Source organism: Rhinolophus sinicus, chromosome 15 (assembly GCF_057876585.1).
Source record: "Rhinolophus sinicus isolate RSI-liver-muscle chromosome 15, RSI-T2T, whole genome shotgun sequence".
In the NCBI taxonomy this organism is placed as follows: Eukaryota; Metazoa; Chordata; class Mammalia; order Chiroptera; family Rhinolophidae; genus Rhinolophus; species Rhinolophus sinicus.
This window is the reverse complement of record NC_142515.1, coordinates 113815181-113839709: the sequence shown is the minus strand read 5'-3', so window position 1 is coordinate 113839709 and position 24529 is coordinate 113815181. Positions and strand designations below refer to the sequence as shown.

General features: G+C 39.6%; 1 protein-coding gene across 4 annotated transcripts in view; it reads right to left on the bottom strand.

Moving 5' to 3' along the window:
- Nucleotides 1–24529, bottom strand: part of NR3C2 (nuclear receptor subfamily 3 group C member 2) — a 310553-nt gene that overhangs the window by 39944 nt on the left and 246080 nt on the right. For all 4 annotated transcript variants that reach the window (XM_074338455.2, XM_074338457.2, XM_074338454.2 and 1 more), the window contains exons 5-6: nucleotides 22580–22930; nucleotides 21164–21308 (exon numbers count right to left, since the gene is read on the bottom strand). In XM_074338455.2, coding sequence (XP_074194556.1) covers nucleotides 21164–21308; nucleotides 22580–22930 — 496 coding nt within the window. The remainder of the gene's footprint in view (nucleotides 1–21163; nucleotides 21309–22579; nucleotides 22931–24529) is intronic.

The following is a 24529-nucleotide window of genomic DNA, read 5'->3' as shown; positions in this document are numbered from 1 at the left end:
TGACTTTTTAGGAAAATAATATTATTGTTGTTGTTATTTCTATGTGCAGGATGGTAAATCAAGAGAACCAGAGAAATGCAGGTTTTCAGGGAGGTGGAAGTGATTTGCCTGGAGTAGAACATGAGAACTAAACACCTCAGTGTCGAAACGTTTCTGTTATCAGACGTGTTAACAAAACATCCACAGACAGATTAAAGGTTAAAGAGAGCCCTCAGATTCAACCTGAAAACAGATTAGAACATTAATGTGTGACAACACACCTAAAGGAAGCATTTTTTTGCCACTTCAGTAGGAACAGCATCTCTTTAACTCTTTCTTGAGGTAATATTACCTGAATAACCTCTACAGTCTTATAGGCTATCACTTCTGGAGTGTCTACCATACACCACAGCTCGATTTCTTCTTGCTAATTCTCACAATGCCCTGTGAAGAATTATCCTCATGTTCATGATAAGGAAATTTAGGTGCCTGATGCAGCCAGGATCCAAATCCAGTTTTTTTTTTAGTTTTTTTTTTTTTTAATTACTTCAGAATGCATGCCTGTATCCATGAGTTTGTTTCTGCTTCATTTGCTTGTTTTGCTTTTTAGATTCCACATGTAAGGAAAACCACGTGAGCACAAACTGAGGGCTGCCAGAGGGGAAGGGGATGGAGAGATGGGCAGAAAAGGGGAAGGGAATTAAGAAATACAAACTTTCAGTTATACAATAAGTCACGGGGATGTAATGTACAGCATAGGCAATAAACTCAATGACGTCATACTAACTGTACAGTGACAGATGGTTACTAGACGTATTGTGGTGATCACTTTGTAAGTTATATACATGGTGACTCACTATGTGTACACCTGAAACTAATATTGTCTGTCAACTATAATTTTTTGAAAAATTTAAGAAAAATTAAAAACGTATGCCTTTTCCTCTCTTCATGCTACCAGCCCAATAGGTTTTAGCTCTTTTCTGCAGAGTATCTCTGAAGTGACACTTGGTGCTTCGTATGTTTTGTTATTATATTCACTCATTTGTTTATCCTTTGCCCTCATCATGTGGTAAGATTTTGTTTTCAAATTCCATTGCTGTTTCTACTGCATGAAACTGAGCTCTCTAAATGAAGAGTACTGTGTACTCAATATAGCCTGAAATTTCCAGAAAATAGGCCATCTTAAAAACACACCACTTTACATCGCATCACTTTTGCGCAATTAGGTTAAATGCACAGAGATGTACATCCAAAGAAGTGGAAACAAGGACAATCTTTTTGGCATGATGCTGATATTGATTTTGCAATATTACTTCACAAAAATATTCTTTTCTACATGCTTTTATTCATTTAATAATCTTACCTCATTTTGAGTAGGATCATGTAAAACTATAGGGACTACTGTGGGAAAGAGATGAAGTTTGTATAATGCTTGTAAAAGATAAAGGTAAATGCAAAAGTCACCCCTGAAGAGTGGACTAATATTAGGGCAGTAGGAGATTACCGTGTTAGGAAACGTCCCTATATTAAAGCGCACACCAGACTTAGATAACTGATAGCTGTCAGTCTCTACTTGTGAACTGTGGGCACATGTCATCCATTTCTAAACATTACCTCATATGCAGGGACAGAATAACCTCTACTTTGGATAAATAAATACAACAACTAAAGTGAGCATAGAGACGCAGTTGTAATTCCCAAGACCCTGGGTGAAAAATCTATGAGAATAATAGTTCTAAAATATTTCTGAACAAATCCTTCAAAAAATAAAAACAAGAAACATTTCAGTAGTTTTGTAAACTTGTCATTTTCTCCAACTAGGAAACCAATTTTATTCATAGCTGTAACTTTGTCTGGTCCTTTGTTAGAACATCCATTACGTTAAACTTAAAATCATGGCCATTTGAAAATAGTTTTCAAATAAAACTAACATAATCTAATGTCTCCAAACCTGATTCACTTGGAACAAAAGTGAATAATTAAAGGGTTAGAAAATGTTTTTTTCCCCCCCTGGATTTTGAGAGAATGTCGAGCTGGAAAAGGATTTTATGCACACAATAAGACTAGGATTTAGAAAAAGCCCTGTTAAAATCAGAATGGGAAGGACATTCACAATTTAAAGGATCTGTATGCTAGTTGCCTGCTTTTAACTTAGTAGCTAAACAATCTGAACAATTTTTGTGTCTACAGAACCCGTGCCCTCTTGCCACCATTATATGTTAATAGTGTTGCCCTATTTCACATTATGAGGTCATGGGTTCTATCGAACCTACTGGCCAACAGAAGCTGTCAGAAAAAAAGACTCTTGTTTTCGTATTCAAATGTTGGTTTACCAAGACACTACCAAAAAAATGTATTCGAAAAGCTTAGTCCACCAGTGATCTGGAGGTCCACTGGAGGCGGATGATTTAGGAAATCATTGCCCCAAACTAAATGCAATCCTGGAATCATAGTCATGTTTTACTCTGGTAGAAATAGATATTTGAGCAGTACATGCTGATACGTAGATATATGATAAGCCCACAAAACATTCCCACCTAGCCTGAACACCTCCAGGTAGCTCCCATGCTGTGGCTGTCTACAGGCAGAAAGCAAGCTAACTTCTTCTTAAAGAATCTCTACAAGAATTGAAACCCTGATAAATTTAATAAAATAAAATTAAAAAAAAAAAAAAGAATTGAAACCCTGGTCTCAAAGATGTCTGTACATCCGTGTTCATAGCAGTGCTATTCACAACGTCCAAAAGGTGGAAGCAACCCAAGTGTCCATAGACAGATGAATGGATAAACGGAATGTGGCATAAACCTCCAATGGACTATTAACTAGCGGCTATTCTGACACATGCTACAACATGGATAAAACTTGATGACATTCTGCGAAGTGAAGTAAGCCAGTCACAAACAAAAACAAAACAAAACAAAAAAATGCTGTATGATTCCACTTATATGAGGTACCCAGTCAAACTCATAGAGACAAAAAGCAGAACGGTTGTTCCCAGGGGCTAGGGGGAGGGGGTGATGGGAACTTGTTTACACAATGTGAATGCTCTTAACATTATAGAACTGTATAGTTAAAAATGGTTATGATGATAAATTTTGTTATCAACATTGTATCTCAATTAAAATCTTTCTAATAAAACAATAGCATCTTTACAACCCATGATCCTACCTGCCATACTTTGATAGTGATTAAAAAATTAAGATTTGCATTTCATTATATAACTTCTCTTAGGATTCAGGCTTGTTATTTATTCTTCTTTTATAATATATAAAATAGCTCTTTTCCCACTATTTTATCTACTTGACTTTTGCCTTTTTGTATCTCGATGGATATTAAGTCTTACTGTATCAATGCTTTTATTGCAAGCTGTGCTAAATGCTTCTTGAAAGCGGGAAGAGTGAAAATTCTTTAATAAACCATAATTTCAAAGTCAGTTAGAAACCGTTCCCCAAAGGCCTGGCCATTGTAGTTTTGGTACCCTAAAGAGGAAGGGAAAACAGAACTACCTTTATCATTCTTTCAAAGAATTCACATTTAATAAATGTAATCCTTTCACACTGGCTGATTTTTTATAAATGCCAAAACACGAGAGGTTCCCAACACTTCCATCTATGGGAGCCCATGAAAGGTACCATGACTTTTTAAACTGAAGATCCTTTAGCAATATTGCACTGAACTGTACCTTTGTCACCTAAATATATTTTATTTTAGATGTGTAGACATCACTTTATTTAGTAAGGAACAACAAAAATAAACCTTGGAAATATTTCACTTTAGCCCTTGAATGAAACAATAGGCAACTCTCATCCCTTTTGAAGGTCTGTGTTCTCCCAGATAATAAGGTGCATATCTTTCTATGGTTGATTTTTTTTATGGGGCACAGGTCCAAAATTATGTGAATGCTTAATAAACATCTGACAGCTACTGATAATAGGGAAACCCAATGGATTTCGTAGACTTTGAGACACTCTTCAAATATAGATATAACAACACATAGCAATGCTCACTAATGCTGAACTTCTGTAGTTCCCGGAATCTCAGGAAGAGTCTTAAAAAACATGTTTGCTAACATGCTATTACTTCCATAAATTGCTCCTAGGGGTGTGTGTGTGTGTGTGTGTGTGTGTGTGTGTGTGTGTGTGTGTTACATTGCTAGAATGTATGCCATAGTGTCAATGAGAATTAAATAACTTGAGCAAGTCGGTGCACACACATAATCACAGTAGAGCTGAAAAACCAGACCTCCCTTACATCTGATACTGCAAACCACATCGTTATGTCTGAATAAATCTAACATCTTGTTACATGGTCAGTGTAACAGATGGGCCCTGTCTCAGGCTTGTTATTTTCCTAAGACACAGCATGCAGAAACAGGTTTTTTTTCCCCAAATCTTAATTAAAATAAAAATGACCTCCATTTGAACATTCCAATTATTCCAATTTACCGTTTATAATTTTTTTTTCATAGTCTTATTAGATTTTTCCTTAATAGACAAACAAGATAGATCTGTAGAAGGACCGTTTTCCTAGTTGCGGTTCTGATGTCTGTTACTTTTTATAGTATTTACATCATTTATTTACTGCTAGGGCAGAACTCAGCCGCCTGGGTCTACGCATCACTGGAGAATGTTGTTTGTGGTCTGCTTTACTGGACTACGATGCCAGAGAGAGCGGTGTCCCAATGGTCTCCATGACATTCATCTATTCCCTATTAATTTTACAGGGTCAAGCCTAGTAATAGTTAAAAGCCAATTCAGTGTTTTGTTTGTCACCTTAATTGATGTTCCAGAATGGATATGTTTTCATAGAACTGCCCTTGGCCTTAAGCATCATAATTTCCACTGGCTTTAATGGATGTTATACAGATCAAAATAATGCATGATGGTCTAAAACTCTAGAAGGTGTCTGGTTACATGGCAACCATAATTTACCACGGGCAGTCCTAGAAATCAGGAAATAAATGTTTGTTACCATAAATTTTTCTAAAGTTTTTAAAAAATTGTTTTAATTTTTATTTTTTTTATAAAACAGTCCTTTGTACTTTAGATTTTTAAATACTTTTATATAGTTAACAGAGTTTATTTTGGGTACAAGGACACATGTTTTTCATAGAGGAAAGAAAACAAGCAGCCATAACCTACTGTGAAAATTCATATGCTGGAGAAAGTTAAATTAGGGATATCTGTGATAAATCACATTACAAAAATGTTTTGGCTTGACCAAAGGTTTAATCTTAGTATTTATTGGATTGTGAATTTCCTCAAGCCAGTTACAATATAATTTATTTAAAAAAGTGATCTCTAAGCTACTTCATATGACTTTATATATCGTATCATGTGAGACACAGCTGTCCTTGAGATATGTGACTAAATGTCTCACACTAAGATAAGGTAAAAAACAACAGCAAACTGCAAAATGTTAAAAAGGGATACTAGCTGTCTATGTCGACAGCGAGGGTCTTTGGCTGGAACTCTGTTTGTGCTGGAAGGACCTACTGCCAGCAGCCCTTTAGTAGGGGACACGGGGGCTGGCTCGATCGTTCACTAGACATTTTAAGACCTAGTGAATTGAATATTCTGATTCTAGGTTTTGGTAAGGAAGTTTATATATGTCTGTGACAGAGGAGCAGATCTAGTTCTTGACTGAAGATTTACGTATTCCAAATAAGAACAAGAAAGTCAAACCTCGCTGAAAACAGTATCCTAGGATTTGAATCCAAGCCATGTGGTCTCAGAGCCTGCACTCTTCACTGTTAAAGTTAAAACAGTCAGCAGCGTGCTTGGAATCTTATGAGCCCTTAACAAGCACTAACCACATTAAGGCTTGTCGCCAGAATTGCCCTACACATAGAAAGGATACAAAAGAACAATATTCTCCAGTGATGGAATTTTTTAATATTATCAAGCCTCCTTTTTTTTTTTTTTTTTTTCTTTTTTGTAGGCTGTAGACTTTAATAATAATTCCTGGAAATTTAATGGTATGCAGACCACAGATGGTTTAGTGGAAGACAGAAAACCTTCTGTGACTTCAAACAGGGACATTTGGGGTATACACGTTGCTTAATTTCAATAAACGGCCATAGTCTCCTCACCTCACCACAAAAAGGTGACCTTCCTACTTGATAACCGGTGAGTTTCAAGAATGTGAACAAAGTTAACGGCTGAATTTAGAAGTGATGCTAGACTATTGTTTGGGCAAAAGGTGATAGCAAATCACTTTTTCCTAGTAGTACAACAAAAGACATGTATTAAACTGCAGCTTATGGCGTCCTATACTTCCAGAAGCAAAAGTCGCATTATTCTGGCAGCCAGACCCTGGTGTGGGTTACGAAGAAGGACCCCTGACCCTGACAAAGGCCAGATATACAGTTGCAGTTCACACGGCAGCAGCAGAGAGGGGCTCACACTTGCAAGGGGACTCCAGCTTGTCGACATGTTAGGGGACAGTGATGTGGAAGGTAGAGAGCAATTGTGCTCGCCTGACAAGATCACACATACCTTCTTCTACCTGGAAAGTCTTGCTTTGGAGGAAGAAAATAGCTAAGCCTTCAGAAACTATTATTCCAGGTACCATATTCATTAATCAAACCGGGTCCCAGAAAACATTTTCGGGTGCCACAACTCTGGGTGTAAGGTCGTTTCTTGTGTTTGAATTATTCTAAAAGCTGGTAAATCATCTGCCTTAAAAAAAAAAAAATGATGTTGAACTGAATTAATTTATTAAGAGATTTGCCACGTGTCCTTTCTTATTACTGATGCTGAACATCTGTCACAAAGCAGATTTTGTTCAGGACATTATGAACAACTACATCATTCATAACTGCGTGAAATAAGTAGAACGCGGCAAGGCCACGACACCAGTGGTGACATCCATTTCCCGTAAAGCGTCAACACTGAAACGCACACTACATGTGCGCATGAAGTGCCATGAACACCATGCTTATTCAAAGTATAGCTTCAATATTTCTTCTTTACCCGCTTATAGAAAATCACTAGTCAAGAGGGCTGAGGAGTACAGCTGACATTTTGTAAACTTCTCGTCTGTTTTGAAATTCTGTGAACTTCTGAACTTCCTCTCATCAGAAGGAAGTGGCCATGTCGTCTTTCTTTAATGACAAATGGTTCTTTGGGGTGTTGTGTTCATTCTGGGCAACTGAGACAGAGAGGGAGACAGAGACAGAAAGACAGAGAGACAGAGAAGGAGGGAGGGAGGGAAGAAGGGAAGAAGAGGAAGGGAAAGGGAGAGGGAGAAAGAAAGAGAGAGAGAGAGAGAGAGAGAGAGAGAGAGAAGGCATTGCAGTGATTTGAGCCCCTCCCTCCCCCTACTGCTCGGCACCAAGAACTGGGGGGTGGTGTTTGGGGTGAGGACAGCCAGTCAGCAAGTTGGCAGCAATGTTTTCTGCAACAAGGACGAAGAACAGCAGTCAGGAAAAATATAATAAAAATCAGAAAACTAGAGCCATTCCTTCAAGTAACTTCTGGAACAGAAATTTCAATGATTTTAAGAGCAAGAACAAGACTGCTGGAGCTTGTAAGAAAATGTTTTCCATTTATGATTACCACCCCAAAGAGCACAAAAGGTCATACTAAAGGAAAACTGCATCGTCAGTTGTCTTCCCCCTGGAAAAGTGTGCAAAAGCTTTAACACACGTAATTTCAGTGTCAAAACAACGGGATATAACATTTTAGTCAATATATGCAATACTTGGTGATATCGCCTCATTCTACATGAGAGGGAGTGAAGGGGAAACAGAGGTTGAACAGGAGGAGAAGAGAAAGCTAGAAAGTGAAGGGAAAGGGAAAGGGTCAAGCAGAAATGAAAGACAAGAAAGAGGGGAGGAAAAAAGGTCCGTGGTGGAGGGAGGGAGAGATGATAGGCAAGGCAGATATAGCGAGACAAAAGGAGAGCAGGGAAGGAAGAGCCCGCCCTGTTCTGAAGTGTGAGCCCGCGTTCTTTGTGCCCTGTGCTTCGGTAACTTCAACTCTGACTTTCAGACACTCCCTCATCCTGCCTGGTACCTTTTCTCACGCCTGGACTGCACGTGCCACGTCTTCACTCTGCTCCCCCGAATCCTAGCCCTCCAACAGGGGCTACCACAGCCTTCAAAGCCAGACAGTTCTGCCAGGCAGTACTCCTGCATCACTTTAGCCCAGAGGAATCACTTTCTCTTTAAACTCCTGGAGCACCCCTCTTAAAGAAAATGTATTTGTCACTTGTCATGTGCGCTGTGTCTTGCTGGGCCACCATAAACATGTCTATGTCTTAATCCACCAACCACACAATAGAATCCTGGAGGATGAAAACTGTGTCTTTCCCTTTGGATTCCTTATAACAGCCACCACAGTACATGTTGTAGATATTCGCAGTATTTACTATTGACCGGCGAAATGCTAATCATTTTTCATTATTATTTTTAGCTAAACAATATTAATAAAGAGACATACAATTCACATTAGGGGAAGTGATTAGGATATTCATTTGTAATACTGTTCTCCTTTTTAACTGAGCTCTGCTAACCACAAGTTCTCATCGCTGCCAGAATAAGTTATCTGATGGTAAAGCGGAACTACAGAATCCTAAACCATAGGGGGTTGAAAGGGAACTTTGAGACCCTTCCCTCTCCATGACTTTGTAGATGAAGAAAGTCGTGGTATAGTAAGTAAGTCCTCACTTAATGTCCTTAATAGGTTCTGGGACTTTAAGCAAGACAACAGACAAGGAAACCAATTGTAAAACAGGCTAATGCATATACACAAGAAGGAAGTTCCTACAGCATCTCATCAACCTTCTAACAATGTCGAAAGAAACGTCATCATTCCAGAACCTGCTGTATAATAAAAACAGAGTGCGCTTTCAGGGAAGTCTTAGCCTCAAACCTGAGGTCCACTTCTCAATGGCTATGTCTTCTCAGATGGCACACCACACCTCTCGCTGCCTGAGGTAGCCGCGCCATTTATCAGTGATAATAATACCTGCCTTAAAATACAACTGTGTATAAATGAGACGGTTGATATAACAGCATCAAGTACAGCCCATGGCACATGGTAGGCTCCGTGCGTATTCTGCTACTAGACAGAGAGCCCTTTAAGTAAGGAACTATGTTCTCTTTGGCTTCGATTCTCTGATGTCTGAAATAAAGATTATTAAGTCTTTCTTGAATGAGGAAACAGAGATCCAGACCTCCAGTGAGGCTTCCTGAAAGCCAAGGAAAATGAGAGTCTGCGTTGGGGTTTTAAAGATCACCTGGTCCAGTGGTTCTCAAAATGTGGTCTGAGGATTTCTGGGCGTCCCCAACACCCTTTCCTGGAGGCTGTGAGGTCCTCCTTTTCTCAACATGTGTGTCTGGGTGAGGCTGAATTTTTTTCATATATGTTGACCAAAAGAACCTATCACAACAGATTAATGTAAGAAACAGAGAACACAGCTGTCTTCATTTAAGGCAGATGGAAGGGATTTACAAAAAGGCAAAATAATGCCATTCTTCTAATTTTTTTGTTTTGGAAAAATAAGGTTTTTTTCATAAAAATGTTTATGTTCTGCTATGTTTATGTTATCTATACATGTAATAGGTTAATGTTATTTTAAAATGAATTGAGAAATCAGTCTGTTAAAAAATCTGTTTTAATTTCTGATACGGATAAATACTAATAAATATCACATGCAAACAAAAGCTCTTCGGGGTCCTCAATGATTTTAAGAGCATAAAGGGAGTCCTGAGAGCAAGAAGTTTGCAAGCTGCTCATCTGGTCCAATTCCCCACCTTCTGCAGAAAGGAAATGAAGGCTTAGTGAAGTTCACTTCCTCAATCTACAACGTCAAACTCATGAGCAGCAAAGTTAGGTAGGGATGGAGCCCTAGGTCCTCAACAACTGAGGTCTTAAATATTGTCACGATATCAGAAAGAAAAGAAAACAGATTTAGAGAAATAATTGAAAGTTTAAAACAAAGTTTCCACTTACCAGAGAACATTTTAATTCCTATTTGTGTTCTTTTCTACACTGGGCATTTTAAATAATAACTCTTAGGAATGTTGATACATGATCAGTCAGTAAAGGTTCTAAATGTATACAGTCTCTGAAACCACTTAATGTAACCCATTATTAGTCCCAAAGGTCCGCACTGTGTGTAACTGCCGGAAAAACCAAGTTCCAATGTCAATGTACAAGACTTGATGCAGTTGAAAGTTTCTGAGTTTTGGACTGAGAGACCATCTGGGTTGAAACCTTTGAGCCACTGTCTCTTTGTTTTCAAAACAGGAATAATAAATTCCCGCTTCATAGCGTTGTGGGGATTAAATAGGATAATGCACTCGAGATAGCGCAGAACATAATGCCTTTCAGAAGCTTTCAGCAGCAGCTCATAATCATTCAAATTCCCCCTCTAACCTACCTATTAACTACTTTTGAACTCTAGTGTCTAAATGGAGACTGTTATGGACCGAATGTTTGGGTCTCTCCAAAACTGGTAAGTTGAAACCCTAACCCACAATGGGATGGTATCAGGAGGTGGGGCCTCTGGGAGGTAATTATGTTTAGGTGAGGTCATGAGGGTGGAGCACCCAGGGTGGGATGAGAAGCAGCAAAGACAGCCATGTGAGGACATAGTAAGAAGGCACTGCCTGCAAGCCGGGAAAAGGGCCTTCACCAGAACCCGACCTTCCCGGTACCCTGATCTTGGACGTCCAGCCTCCAGAACTGTGAGAAATAACTACCTGTTAATGAAGCTACCCAGTCTGCGGACTTTTGGTATAGTGACCCAAGGTGACTAGGACAGAGAGAGATATACCCACAGCAGAAAGAAAGTCAGACGTTTATAAATTGCCAATTCCATCCATTCCTTTGAGGCAGTGTCTACTTCAAGATGGAGGGGCACAGATATGGGCCAGGTTGCAAAGGTTGCAAACTTGTGTATTGGCTGGAACATACTCCTGTTGCAGCACTAACAATCCAGGTACGTGCATGCGCTCTCACAAGGAGCCAAGGGCCCCCAAATGACATTCTTTGTTTGTTTCTCTCCCTTCTCTACTTATTTATTTCAGAAAAGTACTAATCCCAGAACCCAAGAAAAATTAAATGACCTCGTTAAATACACAACCATATTAAATTAGCTTAGGGTTACGGGTGGAAGTGAGGGCTATAAATCCCGAATCATCACTCATATGTGATCCAATAAAAATGGATGATCACGTGGCTCAGTTTGGGTTCTAGAAGTGTCTGAAGACACACGTTCAGAAAACACTGTATGCTTCTGCATCAGGACACCTGCAAGTGTGTTCTCCTTCTTCATTCCAGAGGAGCACCATCAGAGCCACCATCTTTGTGCCTTGTGACCTGTGTCACGGGAGGAAGCCTGGAGGCGTCCATAGTTCTGTAATTTATTAATCCATTCCTCGTCACCTGCCCCACTGCAGTATAATCACTGTATCAAAATTAATTTTTCTATATTAATTTTTCAATAAAGAAATCCACTCCAGTGATTTAATTTTTAATTGAAGAGTGTTTTAAGCTGAAGAGACCAAAGTCCTTGAGCATGCTAACTGAGATAAAAAACAACAACGTGCTAATATTAGCCACACAAGCCTTTTAAAGATAACATATGATCTTAAACTGGTTTTGACTTTTATTCAAAATGAAAAAGAGCTCCCTCCAGTTCGCCAGAGCAAAGCCTGGACACGTTTCTTGCATCATCACTTCTCCATGTGATTCCAGTATAGTTATATATAGTTATACTGTTCATTCTATTTGCAGTCTCCTATTTGTTTTGCTTTAATTTCATACTATACTGGCAATTACCCAGCTTCATTAACTGCTTAGGAAATTTCTCAAGTACACTACAATGCAAGAAATATTAACATATAGCAGTGTTCTTGTAGTAAAACTTGAAAAAAAAAAAAAGCCTACAAAAACGAATCCTTTTCATTTTCACATGCTAAGCCATAAAGACATTGTAGGGTAAACACGTATCAAGAACCTTGCTTCTGACACTTGAGCTAGAAAAAGTACTTATTAACAAACCAAAAACAGTCACTGAGTGCCAGTTATATAGAAAGCATTTTGCTAGACATTATGGAAAAAATTTTAAAAGTATATACTTTCTGTGCTCTAATAGTTCATAGTTTATCTGGAGTAAAACATATATAAAACACTTAAAGCACCAAACAATTAATACAGAAAAAAAAAAATTTTTTTTTTTTTTTGGGGGGGCAAGGGAATAAGTCACTCTTGTCTTTGAGACATCACCAGAGAGAAAACATCCTTTGAATTGGGGCTAGAGAGAGGGAAAGGAAAATGTCAGGAGCAAAGACACGGCAGCGGGAAGACAGAACTAAGGGAAGAGAAAGGTTACGTAATTTCGCTGGCACAGAGTTTTTGCAAAGGAGCAGCAAGAAATAATGCTGAAAACAGCATTTTAAAATTAATTAGTTCATCAAGCACCTACTAATGCCAGACAGAATTCTGGGTGCCAGTGATGCAATGGTGAATCAAACAGGCCAGTTTCCTGCCCTCCCTGAGCCTATGTTATAGCGACAGAAGACCTACTACAGAGAAAAGAAACACATGACATAATGCAGAGGAACGGGGTGGAGGGCTCTACTTTAGATCTGGGGGTCCGGCAAAACTGCCTGAATGAATAAGGAGTATCTGGAGCTGAGACAAGATGGTGAGGAAAAACCACCCTCCGCCACAGAGCCAACAGCAAGTGCGAAGGGCTGAGTCAAGGAGGAGCTTGGATCTGTCAAAGCACCAAAAGGAGGCCAGTGTGGCGAACCAAGGGCACTAAGCAAAGTAAATCCTCTGAGAGACTACACCGAAACGCCACCTTACCATTTTAAATACCACTACTTTGTGTTTGTACACAATCATGACGCCAGGATGAGGGTCTGCTACCCAACCCATGTTCCTTGGGGAGACAGCAGGTGGCATTTCTTCGCAATGATGCCTGCACTGTTTCCACTATCCTACCCACTCACCCAGCCCCAGAGCGTGAGCTCCATGTTTTCTTCACTGTTCTTTTCTTGGTGCCTGAACAGTGATGGGTATATTGAAGTTGCTCAAGAAATACTTGTTGAATGAATGGACTGACTGAATATCACGTATCTCCTTTTCCCCAGAGTGCTCCAAAATGAGAGGAGGGGTTTGGCAAAAAAGAAGGCGGGTCAAAAAATGAGTTAGACAGGTTACCTGGGGTAATAGTCTTAAATTCATACACCTCGCGTTAGCGTACTACTCATCTCTCCTAGGTCAGGGCAACCCCTGTCCCTTGCATACTCATGTCAGGAACTTTACTTGATGTGAGCAGTGAAACTCACTGTCGAGTCACCCATTTCTTTAAGAATTTCCCCCCTCTCAATCCCTTTGCTGGAAATGTCTGGAAGTAACTTTGTACTCCAACTGTACTTGTTATCATTATGCTAGGTTGAATTAAGGGGAAAAAAAATAGTGCTGACAAAAGAAGGTGATTACACAAGTCATGGGGATATAAACTACAGCACAGGGAGTATAGTCAATAATATTGTAATAACTATGCATGGTGCCAGGTGACTAGACTTAACAGGGGGAAATCACTTCATAAGTTACATAAATGTTTAGCCACTATGCTGTACAGCTGAAACTAATATAATATTGAATGTCAACTACAATTGAAAAAAAAATTTACAGTAAAAAGGGGAGAGAAATGAAGGGAATGTTTTGAGGGACTATACTTTCCTCTGCCGCCATGCAGGACGAATGATTACTTTTTTTGTTTGTAGCTTATAAAATCTCCTCAGTCCCCACTGTACCTTCCCCTACAGCTCCCTCTGTGTACCCTTCTTCAGGTAGCAAGATGTCCTCTCTACTCTGCCTTTGTGTAAAAGAAAAGAAAGCTCCATTATGTAATGCTTCTGCCCTTTGCAGACAAGGACTGGCCATTTTCTACTTGTGACACTGTTTTTCTTTATTCAGGACTCTCAAACGCAACTGTCTGTAGAGGCCAGGCCTGGGTGAAGACGGCCAGGTCCAAACCAGCGGGCAGCGGTGGGAGTAGTGAACCCAGCAGCACGGGCACCATCTCGAGGGGAAGCTCTCCCTTCGTGTGCAACAAAACGCTCAGACCTTTCTGCTGCAGACCTCGTCTCTCTAGTTGCTGGTACAGGGCCTGGGTTTTCTTGGGGCTCCAGGGAGAGATAAGGTATAGAAGGAGGATTTAGTTTATTTTTTCTGTTAAAGTTTATTCCCTCATACTAAATCAGAACTTAAGAAAAAAAAAAAAAAAGGAAATCTCAGAAGACTGCTGGTTTTTCAATAACAGGAGAAGAGGGTGTGTGTGTGTGTGTGTGTGTGTAAGACAGAGTGAGACAGAGAGGGATTGAGAAGAGAGCAGGAAGAAGAGGGAGGGAAGTGAGGAAGTGGGGAAGGAGGAGGTCAGAGACTAGAAAACATACAGAACATTATCCCCACGAGCAGAGGCAAAGTAAGAATTCCTATTTGAAAGAAGAAAAAGAAAACAGAGAGGGGAAACAGAGGCTGGGGACAGAGGAGGGAAACAAATGGAGCCAGTCAGTCAAGGGGAGCTGACCCGGCTCATCCTCCCTCCCTAGCCTATCTCCTCAGAACTCCTGTCCCTCACCTGTCACTGGCCCCGACCCTGACCCCGCACAGAAGTCACCTCTGGTGGCTCAGGAATGTCAATCACCCAGCCTCTGGAGGGAGTGCAGGGCGTACTACGTTCTAACTCCAACCGCCCTCAGCCCCCCTGAGGACGCTTTGATCCCAGGCTGAACAATGGTGACGTGGCCTTGGAACACACAGCCCGGATATGAGACAGGCCTACTGAAGGGACCATGAGGGCACTGTCCTGTTGGCAGAGTTGCCTGAGAGGCCGTCACTAAGGGCAACTGGACTGTGGCAGCACAGTGACCCCCGCTGGGGACAAAACATAGAGGGACAACGCTCCAGGAAACATGACCTGAAATGACTGATAACTGAGTCCTATACTTTTCTACTGGTGCTGCCATGACACAGCCAATGCTTTAAACCAAGGGGATGGTGTGGGTAGAATTCGTCTTCCTCGCTAACGAGCTGAGGCAAATACCTTCCCTCTTGGAGACACACTCAGAGTACCCACAGGACGGGGTCAGCAAGTGACACCAAGACTTAAAACAACTCTCTCTCTCTCTCTCTCTCTCTCTCTCTCTCTCTCTCTCTCTCTCTCTCTCAACCAAAATAACAGGTTCAGAACTATGAAGACAGTGAAAGGTCACCCAAGAAACACTTCTCATTGGGCGACAACTTGAGACAATATAAAACTGCTTCTAAATATTAAAAAAGAAATACTAAATATACTTTTAATCCTAAAGTACTGGCTGAAACTTAGAAGAGAATGGAACCTTGAACCTTCATTTCAGAAACTGCAAACAAAAAACCACAAAACAATTTGAAGAAATTTCATTACCGGCTTAAATGGGGTTTTACTATGTATATTGAAAAGAAATTTGAATAATTGCAATGATCTGTGGCAATATACAATAAGCTGTTTCAAGGTAAAATTGAATAATTAATCATTTAATACATATTTGAAAAGTTTTGAATTGATCATAAGAAAAGTTTTATGCTAATTTAAAGTATTAACTCGTATCTTTTCCGCAATGTTTAATAAAAAATTGGAAACAATGTTTTCCTTAACTATTCCCTACTTCCCACCTTTCCTCCAACTCCAACAATGCTCTAGTACACGGCTGAAGGGTAAGACCTTTGGGAACGTTCCAATCTGTTTCACAGTTGAAGAACAAACACCAACGACCCCTATTAAAGTCTTGTTAAACACAGCAATGCCCCTGTTCTAATCGATGCATTCTCATGTCACACTTCTTTACCATAAACTGCATTCTCATAATTAGACACGATGACTTAGAAAGCCCCTTCTAGACTGATTTTATGGCATACCTACTGTGCCTTGGACATAATGCTATGTGCTGGAAATTAACAGTGATAAAGACAGAGTCTGTAACTTCAATGAGGTACCAGTGAAACAAGGGTGGGGTGGGGGATACAGACACCTGAAAATGGGCTGTCAATACAGGTGAGAGGTCGGCTCAAACAGGCGCAGGTTGGCGGGTTGGTGGGAGCACAAGGAAGGAGCACATCAGTGCATTCTACCCTTAGCTGAATGGCATACATGACTCCTGGGCACAGAATGCCAGACTGGCCTTCACTTTGGTGGGAGGGTACAGAAGTACAGTAACTAGCTGAGGGCAAGGACACGGCCATGCTCAGCACACATGAGTTTGCAAGCTGTTGGCAGGCAATGAGTAAGGCATGCTTTGAGTGCGGCATAGCTCAGGTCTCACTGGGACTGCAACAGCATCCAACAATGGTAGCTATTCTTTCCTTCCTGAAATCCTCTCTCACCTTGGGGTCTGTGACATAACACTCTTCTGTCTTTCCTCCTTCATCCACTACCTCTAAAATGAGTTCAAATTTTGCATCTTTAGCTGGGACCTCTCTTTAAGCTTCTGACCTGTATAAATAATTGCCTACTGAGAACTTCCTCTCGGATAATGTTTCAAAGGCAAGTCAATCTTATCATGTTCAAAAATGGCCTCATGCTCTCCTCTCCTCTTCCCTTCCACACTGTGGTCCTCTATCCTTGTTCCCCATTCCGGGGAGGGGCACCAAATCCTACCTGGCATTGGAGGCAGAGGCCTGGAAGTCATCCTTGATACCTACTTCTTCGTCCCCTCCAATCTCTACCAGAATCCACCCACTGGCAATTCCAAATGATTTTGCCTTTCAACATCTTTGCATTTATATTTGTCGCCATGTCCATCATCGCATTGTCTTGCATTCAGTTCCTTCCTGCCACTGGGCCTTTGCACACGCTGGTCCCTCAGCCTAGATCAATTTTCTTCCTTCTACACTTCCTTCGCCTGGTTGACACTAGCTAATCAATCCAGGGAAGCCTTTCCTGACTAGATCGATACCTCCATGAACTGCTCTCAGAGCACTTTCCCTTTCAATAGGTATCACCTTTATATCTTTAGCATTCTTTGACTATTTTCTATCTCCCCCATTAGACTGTTACGTTCATGAGATGGAGACTATATATTTTTTCACTATTCTAAAGCCATCACTTAGAGCATTGATGATAGTTAGCAAATATTCCTTGAATAAATGCAGGATGAAACATGAATATGCATTCAGACTTTGCATATTCCATAGGCCATCCTCTGTAACTTAGTAGTTTCCCTACAAAAATACAAGGTCTATGATAGCACCCTGTAACTGAGCTACTGCATCAAGCTCGATTTCACCAAAAGGCTTTATGTCATTTCCAAATCTTCTGGGAATGCTCCCACTCTCCCCCCACAGAAAGGGCAGTCCCACTTTATTCTTTCCAGTTGAGAGAAAACTTACAAAACTCCAGATTGGGGTTGAGGTCAAAAGTTTTAAGAACAGGAAACAAAAACTTCCTTCAAAAATTATATAACATTTAAACTACTTATAACATTAGAAAGCATTTCTGTTCTTTTTTATATCTATTAATATTTTTTAGAACAGACAAGTGCATACAAAGTTTATATGACCTTTCCTTTTTCCTTTTTTTTTTTTTTTTTTTTGTGTGGGGGGTTAGTATTTCTTATTTATTTCCAAAACTGTTTAATGACATTGATTCTCTCAGACTTCAAATATAAGGCTCTTCCCCTGAGTTTCATTTGTTAAAAAGGATACTTACTATTTTGCACTTTGTATGGAACCTGTGCACTTGGATATTTGCACACAAAAGTTAATAGATGACACCAAAAGCATAGGCAAAAAAAAAAGAAGATAAATTGGACTTCATTAAAACAAAAAACTTCAATTTTAAATGTGTGTGAAAGGATACTATCAAGACAGTGAAAAGACAACCCAGAATGGGAGAAATATACAAATTATGTACTTGATAAGGGTTTAATATCCAAAATATATACAGAACTCCTACAACTCAAGAATAAAAGACAGGCAACTCTATTAAAAATGGGCAAAGGATTTACACAGACGTTTTTCCAAAGAAGACATACAAATGCCAAATACGCCTATGGAAGAGCCCCAGCATTAGGGAAACGCAAATCAAAACCACAACGAGACACCACTTCGGACCTACTAAGAGACATGTCAGACAGAGAAAGTAAATACTATAAGACATCACTTATATGTGGAATCTACTCATAAAAAGACCAAACTTGTAAAAACAGAGAGTCAAATGGTGATTGGCAGGGGCTCAGGAGTGGGAAAATAGGAGATGTTGTTTAAGGGTACAAACGTGCAGCTAACAGACAAATAAATCCTGGAGATCTAATGCACAGTATAAGTGAATACAGACAATATTGAATTATAATTATTAAACTTGTGAAGAGACCAGATTTCAATTGTGCCCATCACAAAAAAGAAATGACAATTATGTGGTGTGACAGAGGTGCTAACTACGGTCACCACAATGGCGACCATATCGCAATATTTAAGTGCATCAAATCAACATGGTGTGTGCCTTCTTTTTACATGATGTTCTGTATCAAATACATTTCAGCCCCCTCAACACTTCACACCTACTAGTATAGCTATTCAAAACCAACAACATCAACAAAACAAACAGAAATTAAGAATTAGTGAGGATGTGGTGAAATTGGAACTCTTGTGAATGTAAAATGCTACAACTGCCTAAGAACCAATTGGGTGGTTTCTTACAAGTTAAACGCAGAATTACCATAAGCCACAGCAGTTCCACTCCCAGGTATATGCCCAAAAGAAATGAAAGCAGGGGCTTAACCAGATAGTCACATGCGAATGTTTATGGCAGCGTAATTCTCAATAGCCAAAGGTGAAAACAACCCAAATGTGCAGCAGATAAAGGCATAAACAAAATGTGGCCAACTTCTCTTTATTTGGTAAAAATAAATGAGTTGCTTATGTCCTGTAAAGTTGCAGTGAGCACTCCGAGAGGAATTACGGGTTAGGGTCTCCAGAGCCACTGACCATAATGTTTTCATCAACTGATCTATACATAATCTCGTTTCCGGTGTCTTTCTGTTTAAAGACACCTAAGTAATACGTACTGTTGGTGCATTATTATTGCACTTGGAGCCAACAGCACTGTAAGTCAGACCTGAAGGAAGCATATCTAATACCTGTATTTTTCCATAAGGTACATCACAGCCTTCTTGCCCCTAGGAACACTACACAGCACTTCAGAACTCGAGCTGGGCATCATTTTAAACAGTGAAATCACCACCAAAAAGCACACACAATGCAAAAATGAGGCACTGAATAGACCAGGAAAAGGACACTTGTTTACAACATGAGAGCTGAAACAAGAAGGCAGAGTCTACGCTGCAATGTACACTCCGGGGGCCACTTAAATTTATCACAGCTCTGAGCATGCTTGCAAACAACCCAAAAGTGCTTGCTGCCAAGTATTGACTTTGGGGTTACAAGGAAATGTAGCCAGAAGGCCAATCACAAATACAGAATCTGCAAACAATGAGGACCCACTGTATATACGTACAATGGAATAGCATCCATCCATAAAATGAAATTCTGATCCATGCTACACTAAGGGTGAACCTTTGAAAATATTATGCTAAGTGAAATAAGCGAGACACAAAAAGACACCTATTGTATGATTCCACTTCTAGAACGTCTAGAATAGGCAAATTCACAGACTAGAGGTTATCAGGGGGTTGGGGCAGGGGAGAATTACTGATTCATGGGTTCAGAGTTTTCTGTTTGGGATGATGAAAAGGTACTGGAGATGGACAGTGGTGATGGTTGTTCAACAATGTGAATATAGTTAATGCCAATAAATTGTACACTTAAAAACGATTAAAATGGAAAATTTTATGTTATATACATTTTATGACAAAAATATACGTGCTGAGATTAAATGGATCATTTTAATCTTCTATTAAAACAAAACCAAATGGAGACACATTGGATGGAACTAACAGAGCTTCTTATTTGCTCACACTTCCTTTTAAAACAAACACCCTCTTAATATGTTTCTCTTTTGGTTTATAGACCATATTTAAAAACAGGCTTACTATTTAATAAAATCAACTGATTACTGAGGAAAACAAGTAAATTGAAATGTGCATGTCAGTTGTTTGGCTTCAGTTCATGCTTTTGGTGAAAATTTATGCAATAGTAGAATTATTCTTTCTAATTGCCAAAAGAAGGGTCACCTTGAGAACCAACAACTGCTGTTCCCAATTTATCTTGGAATAAAGTTGTCTTTGCGGTACACTGTATTTGGGTGAACTAGTACTCTTAGGTAAATTAGCACTGGTACTATTTCAGTATCTTGGCACTATGTGTCCATTTTAAATCGTTCCCATTGCTTTTGTTTCCCTTATCATCAATCTATTTCTCATCTGCTTCCTTCCCTACTGAAAACCCCTATTTTCATATCTCTAGAGAGAGCCATCTGTTAGAATATGGCTGTGGTTACTTCATAATTCAAATGTTCCTTTCTAGTTTATGTATTTCTTGACCCAACAATTACAAAGAAGCACCGCTGGATATAAACAAACGGAATGTGTTAATGTGGAATGCAAAGAGTATTAAAAGATAAACTTAACATAGGAAGGAGTTCATGGCCAAAGAAAAATCTACTGCGAGTCTTTCAATCTTTTAAAATGCATCATAAAACTAAAAATGTTTCACTCCAGAATAACATTTTGGCTTCTTTTATGATTGCAAAGGAGAGTAATTATGATTTTCATGAAAACACACTGAGCAGCTGTATATTGTTAACAAAAGAACCATTATATGAATGCGCGCAAAAACTGGCACTTTATACATTCACATTTCCTAGAAATTAGATAGTCTCCTCGACTGAAGTAGAGACCAAAAGAGACTGTTTTCTATTAATCGTGGCTTTCTACCAGTCAAGTTTTTGGAGCCAATTGGATCATTTTTTTTTCTTTTGGGACAATTCCCACATACTATTACATGAGATCAATATATGCTGATTTATGTATACTCAGGCATGTGCATGATAATTTGGTAAAAAGTAATTTTTAAATTCTCATATGATAAGATTTTTTTTTTTTACTCTTAAAAATGCTAGTATCAGTGGATTCTTCCACAAATGTACATCTGTTTAGAAATCATAAAAAAGCATAACAAATAACGGTAATTTATTTTATGAAGGCTAATTAATAGATACTTACTCATTGAAGACTAGGTCTGGTGCAAAATAGAGAAATTGGCTGTTCGTATGTTTGTATGATCTCCAGCTCAAGGCAAATGATGATAGACACATCCAAGAATACTGGATTAGGGTAATTTGGTCCTCAAGAGGCAAGTTTTTAAATCCTGAAGAACAGAACAATTAATCACAGAAATACACTTAGCATTTAAGTACATTCCAGGAAGCAGCTTTTTAAGTCAACCCTCAAACGGCCACATTTCTCTAACAGACTCAAATCAACTCCACAGTCATTTACAGAGCACCCACCATGGGCCTGGCCCTATTGAACCTTTCATTTAAACTCACCCTAAATTCTCAGTCAGGGTGAACTGGCAGAGCAAAGAAAACTGGGGGTTCAGGGAGTTTCATGCCCTGAACTAAAATCCTTGGTTAGGCTGAAGGAATTTGCACTGGCCTGTAAAACTGCTTCAGAGTACTGAAGACTAATAACATTAAAATGAAGGATGATTTAATAACCATCAGCTCCTGCATATCTGTAATAATGGCGGCGGATTTTACTTTTCATGAGTTTGCAGTGGTTGAAAAGGTATTCTTCCTCGGGTCCCATAGTGCGGGACAACACCGACATCAACCAAGTTCTGAAGTCCAGTAAGTACGCTTGGTACCTGTCCTTCCCTCTCCTACAATCTTCCTTTCTGGGCTTCAGCTCTTCTTTTCTCACCGCCTATGTTCCCAGTTTCATCACGCTATTCTCCCGTTTCCCCCAGCGAAGCTCCTTTTCAAAGAATCCGTCATCAGAGCTTTCCCAGGCTTTTTTCTTATGGCTGCTGGTTGACCACAGGTCATCGAAGAAACTGCTCTGGATTATTGTAACTGGGAGGATATCATCGCGATTCTAAACGATGTTTCTGTACATTAACAGGGGCCTAATTAATAAAATCCCACGGCAAATGACAAAGCTAGGGATTTCAAGGACAATTTAAAGGGTGCTGAAGGGAAGATGGCAGTTCTAGGAAGCACAGGCTTTCAGGGTCTCATGTGGCTTACGAGATTAGAAAGGGTTTGGTTTACTTGGCCTATGGTTAGGTTAGCCCTGGTTATGAGCCACTAGTAACAGGCTCAGTTTGCGCTTTCATGCTCAGAATGTATTTTACCTTATTCATATTTCTGGGATGAAATTTACCATTTCCATCGTCAACACACCAAATGTATGCTATATCAACAACAGAACCCTTAACTCCAACTTCTCAGGAGAAATGAGCACATTAACCAGACTCTTCCCTACGCACGCAATTAATCTGAGATCAATTTAAAAATCTGGTATCAGAATTTAAGAAAACGCTTAATCGATCGCACTGCTGGCTATGGTGCAATGTGCTGTTGCCCTGACCCATCTAGTTCAGGATGTAGACCATGAAAGGAGAGGCGATCCTACCTGGAATTACCTTTGCCCACTTCACAACTTGAATCATCTGTTTGCCTGCTAAGCGGTTTAGAGTGGAGAGCAGATTTTCAGCTGTATCTGGTTTGGAGTTGTCATAGCCTGCATACACAGGTTCGGGTTCGATGTTTTCAAGGACAATCGCGGGGGAAGGTGCGAGCGCTCGGGAAATGGTTGTGAGCTGAGGAACCAGCGCCGTGTTGACTGAGGGCTCTTTTGTGGGAGCGATGTAGGTGGTGCCTTCCTCAGGGCTCTGGGGGGGCGGTGGGGGCGGTGGGGGCTGTTGCTGCTGAGACTGTTCCTCATGAATGCCTTTTAACTTTCCCAGCTTCTTTGACTTTCGAGCTGTGAAACAATTGTAACCAAAGAGGACAAATTAAAATTAGGTTAGGGACGCATTGCATAAGGAGAATTACAATCAGACACTGACTCACATGGGTTAAAGCAAACTTTTCCTATAAAGATGTCGTGTTCTAATAGGAACAGTACCTTTTCAGTATTTTTCTAATACCAGGCCCCGGCCTAAATGCTTTATATAAATTAACTAATTCAACAATTTGATGAATAGGTATTGTTCTGACTCTCATTTTACAATAAGGAAACTGAGACCAGAGGAGTTAAGAACTACGCCCAAGATCACACAGCAAGTATATGTAAAACAGAGATAGGAGTTCAGAGGAAGGACAGACCACTTCATATGCTAATAAGTTACATATGCCTCAACTAAATCTTAGAAAAATCAGTAATTCCCACCTATTATCCAGCAGAGTTGCCAACAAGTGCTAGAATGGCCTGACTAAGCTTGTCATTTTAGTGCAATCCCCGTGAGCTCTAATTTGCTTTCCCTGGTCCCAGTACCAAATCTTCTTTGGTGCTTCTCTACCAGCTTGCTTATGCACCGTAGTCATTTTGGGCAAATGCTGGTAGCCCTTCCTCCCTAGCTATATTGAGAACTGCAGAAGTACACAAATTAGGTGTTTCTCCTCTTTTATAGCCCCTGTTGCACTTTGGTAAATGATACACCTAGAGAAAGTGATTTCTAGATTTCCACTGAATGAATGGGAGAGCAATCAACCCAAAGCAAGGCAACAAAAAGGAAGAAATTAAACACCTGGATGATTCCAAATGGGACAGCTAACTAGTAAATGTACAGGAATTAATGTTACCAAAAAAAAGTTTAGGTACAAGTTACACCGATTAACACACACACAATCTTTAAAAAAAAAATCTGTCCAACTCGGTTTCAATATACGTAATTCACATATCATATAGCCCAGAACTACAAAAATATGTATCACAATACTACATAGGAATCTTACTTTAGATTTTCAGGAGAACATACTATGTACAAGTGACCGTATGTCCTGATTTACTCAGAACAGTCCTGGTTTACTCTTTTCCCAGCAGGACGAACAACAGTGCCGTTTACTCCTAAGAGAGCCAGATTTTGGTCAATAAATAAGTAATGTGTTCATCTTAGTGAAAACCAAATAATCAGTATTAACTTGAACAGCAACTGCCTTTTACATTTCTCTCAAGGACTCTTAAAATAGATAATAAAAAAATGAAAGAAGGAGGAGGTAGAAGGGAGTATTGGAAGGCAGATGGGTGGATGGATGGGCAGATGGATAGATAATTGGGAAGATGAATGAATGGATAAAAAGAAGAGAAAGCCCATAAGTGCTAAACTGAAACTTACAGCTGTGGTAATAACTTACTTAGCAATTGTAAGGTTTCCCATTTTATTGAAGAATTTATTTTTAAAAGTCTTGAAAAATCTGACAACTTCAACTTAGTTCTAACATTTGTGAGGAACTTATAGGATACAAATTTAACATAGAGCAGGGTTATGCTGCACCAATTAACTTGATTTTAAAAGTAATCATTCATGTTTACAATTAAAGCTATTAATATTTACCACATTCCTCACAGAAACACCAATTC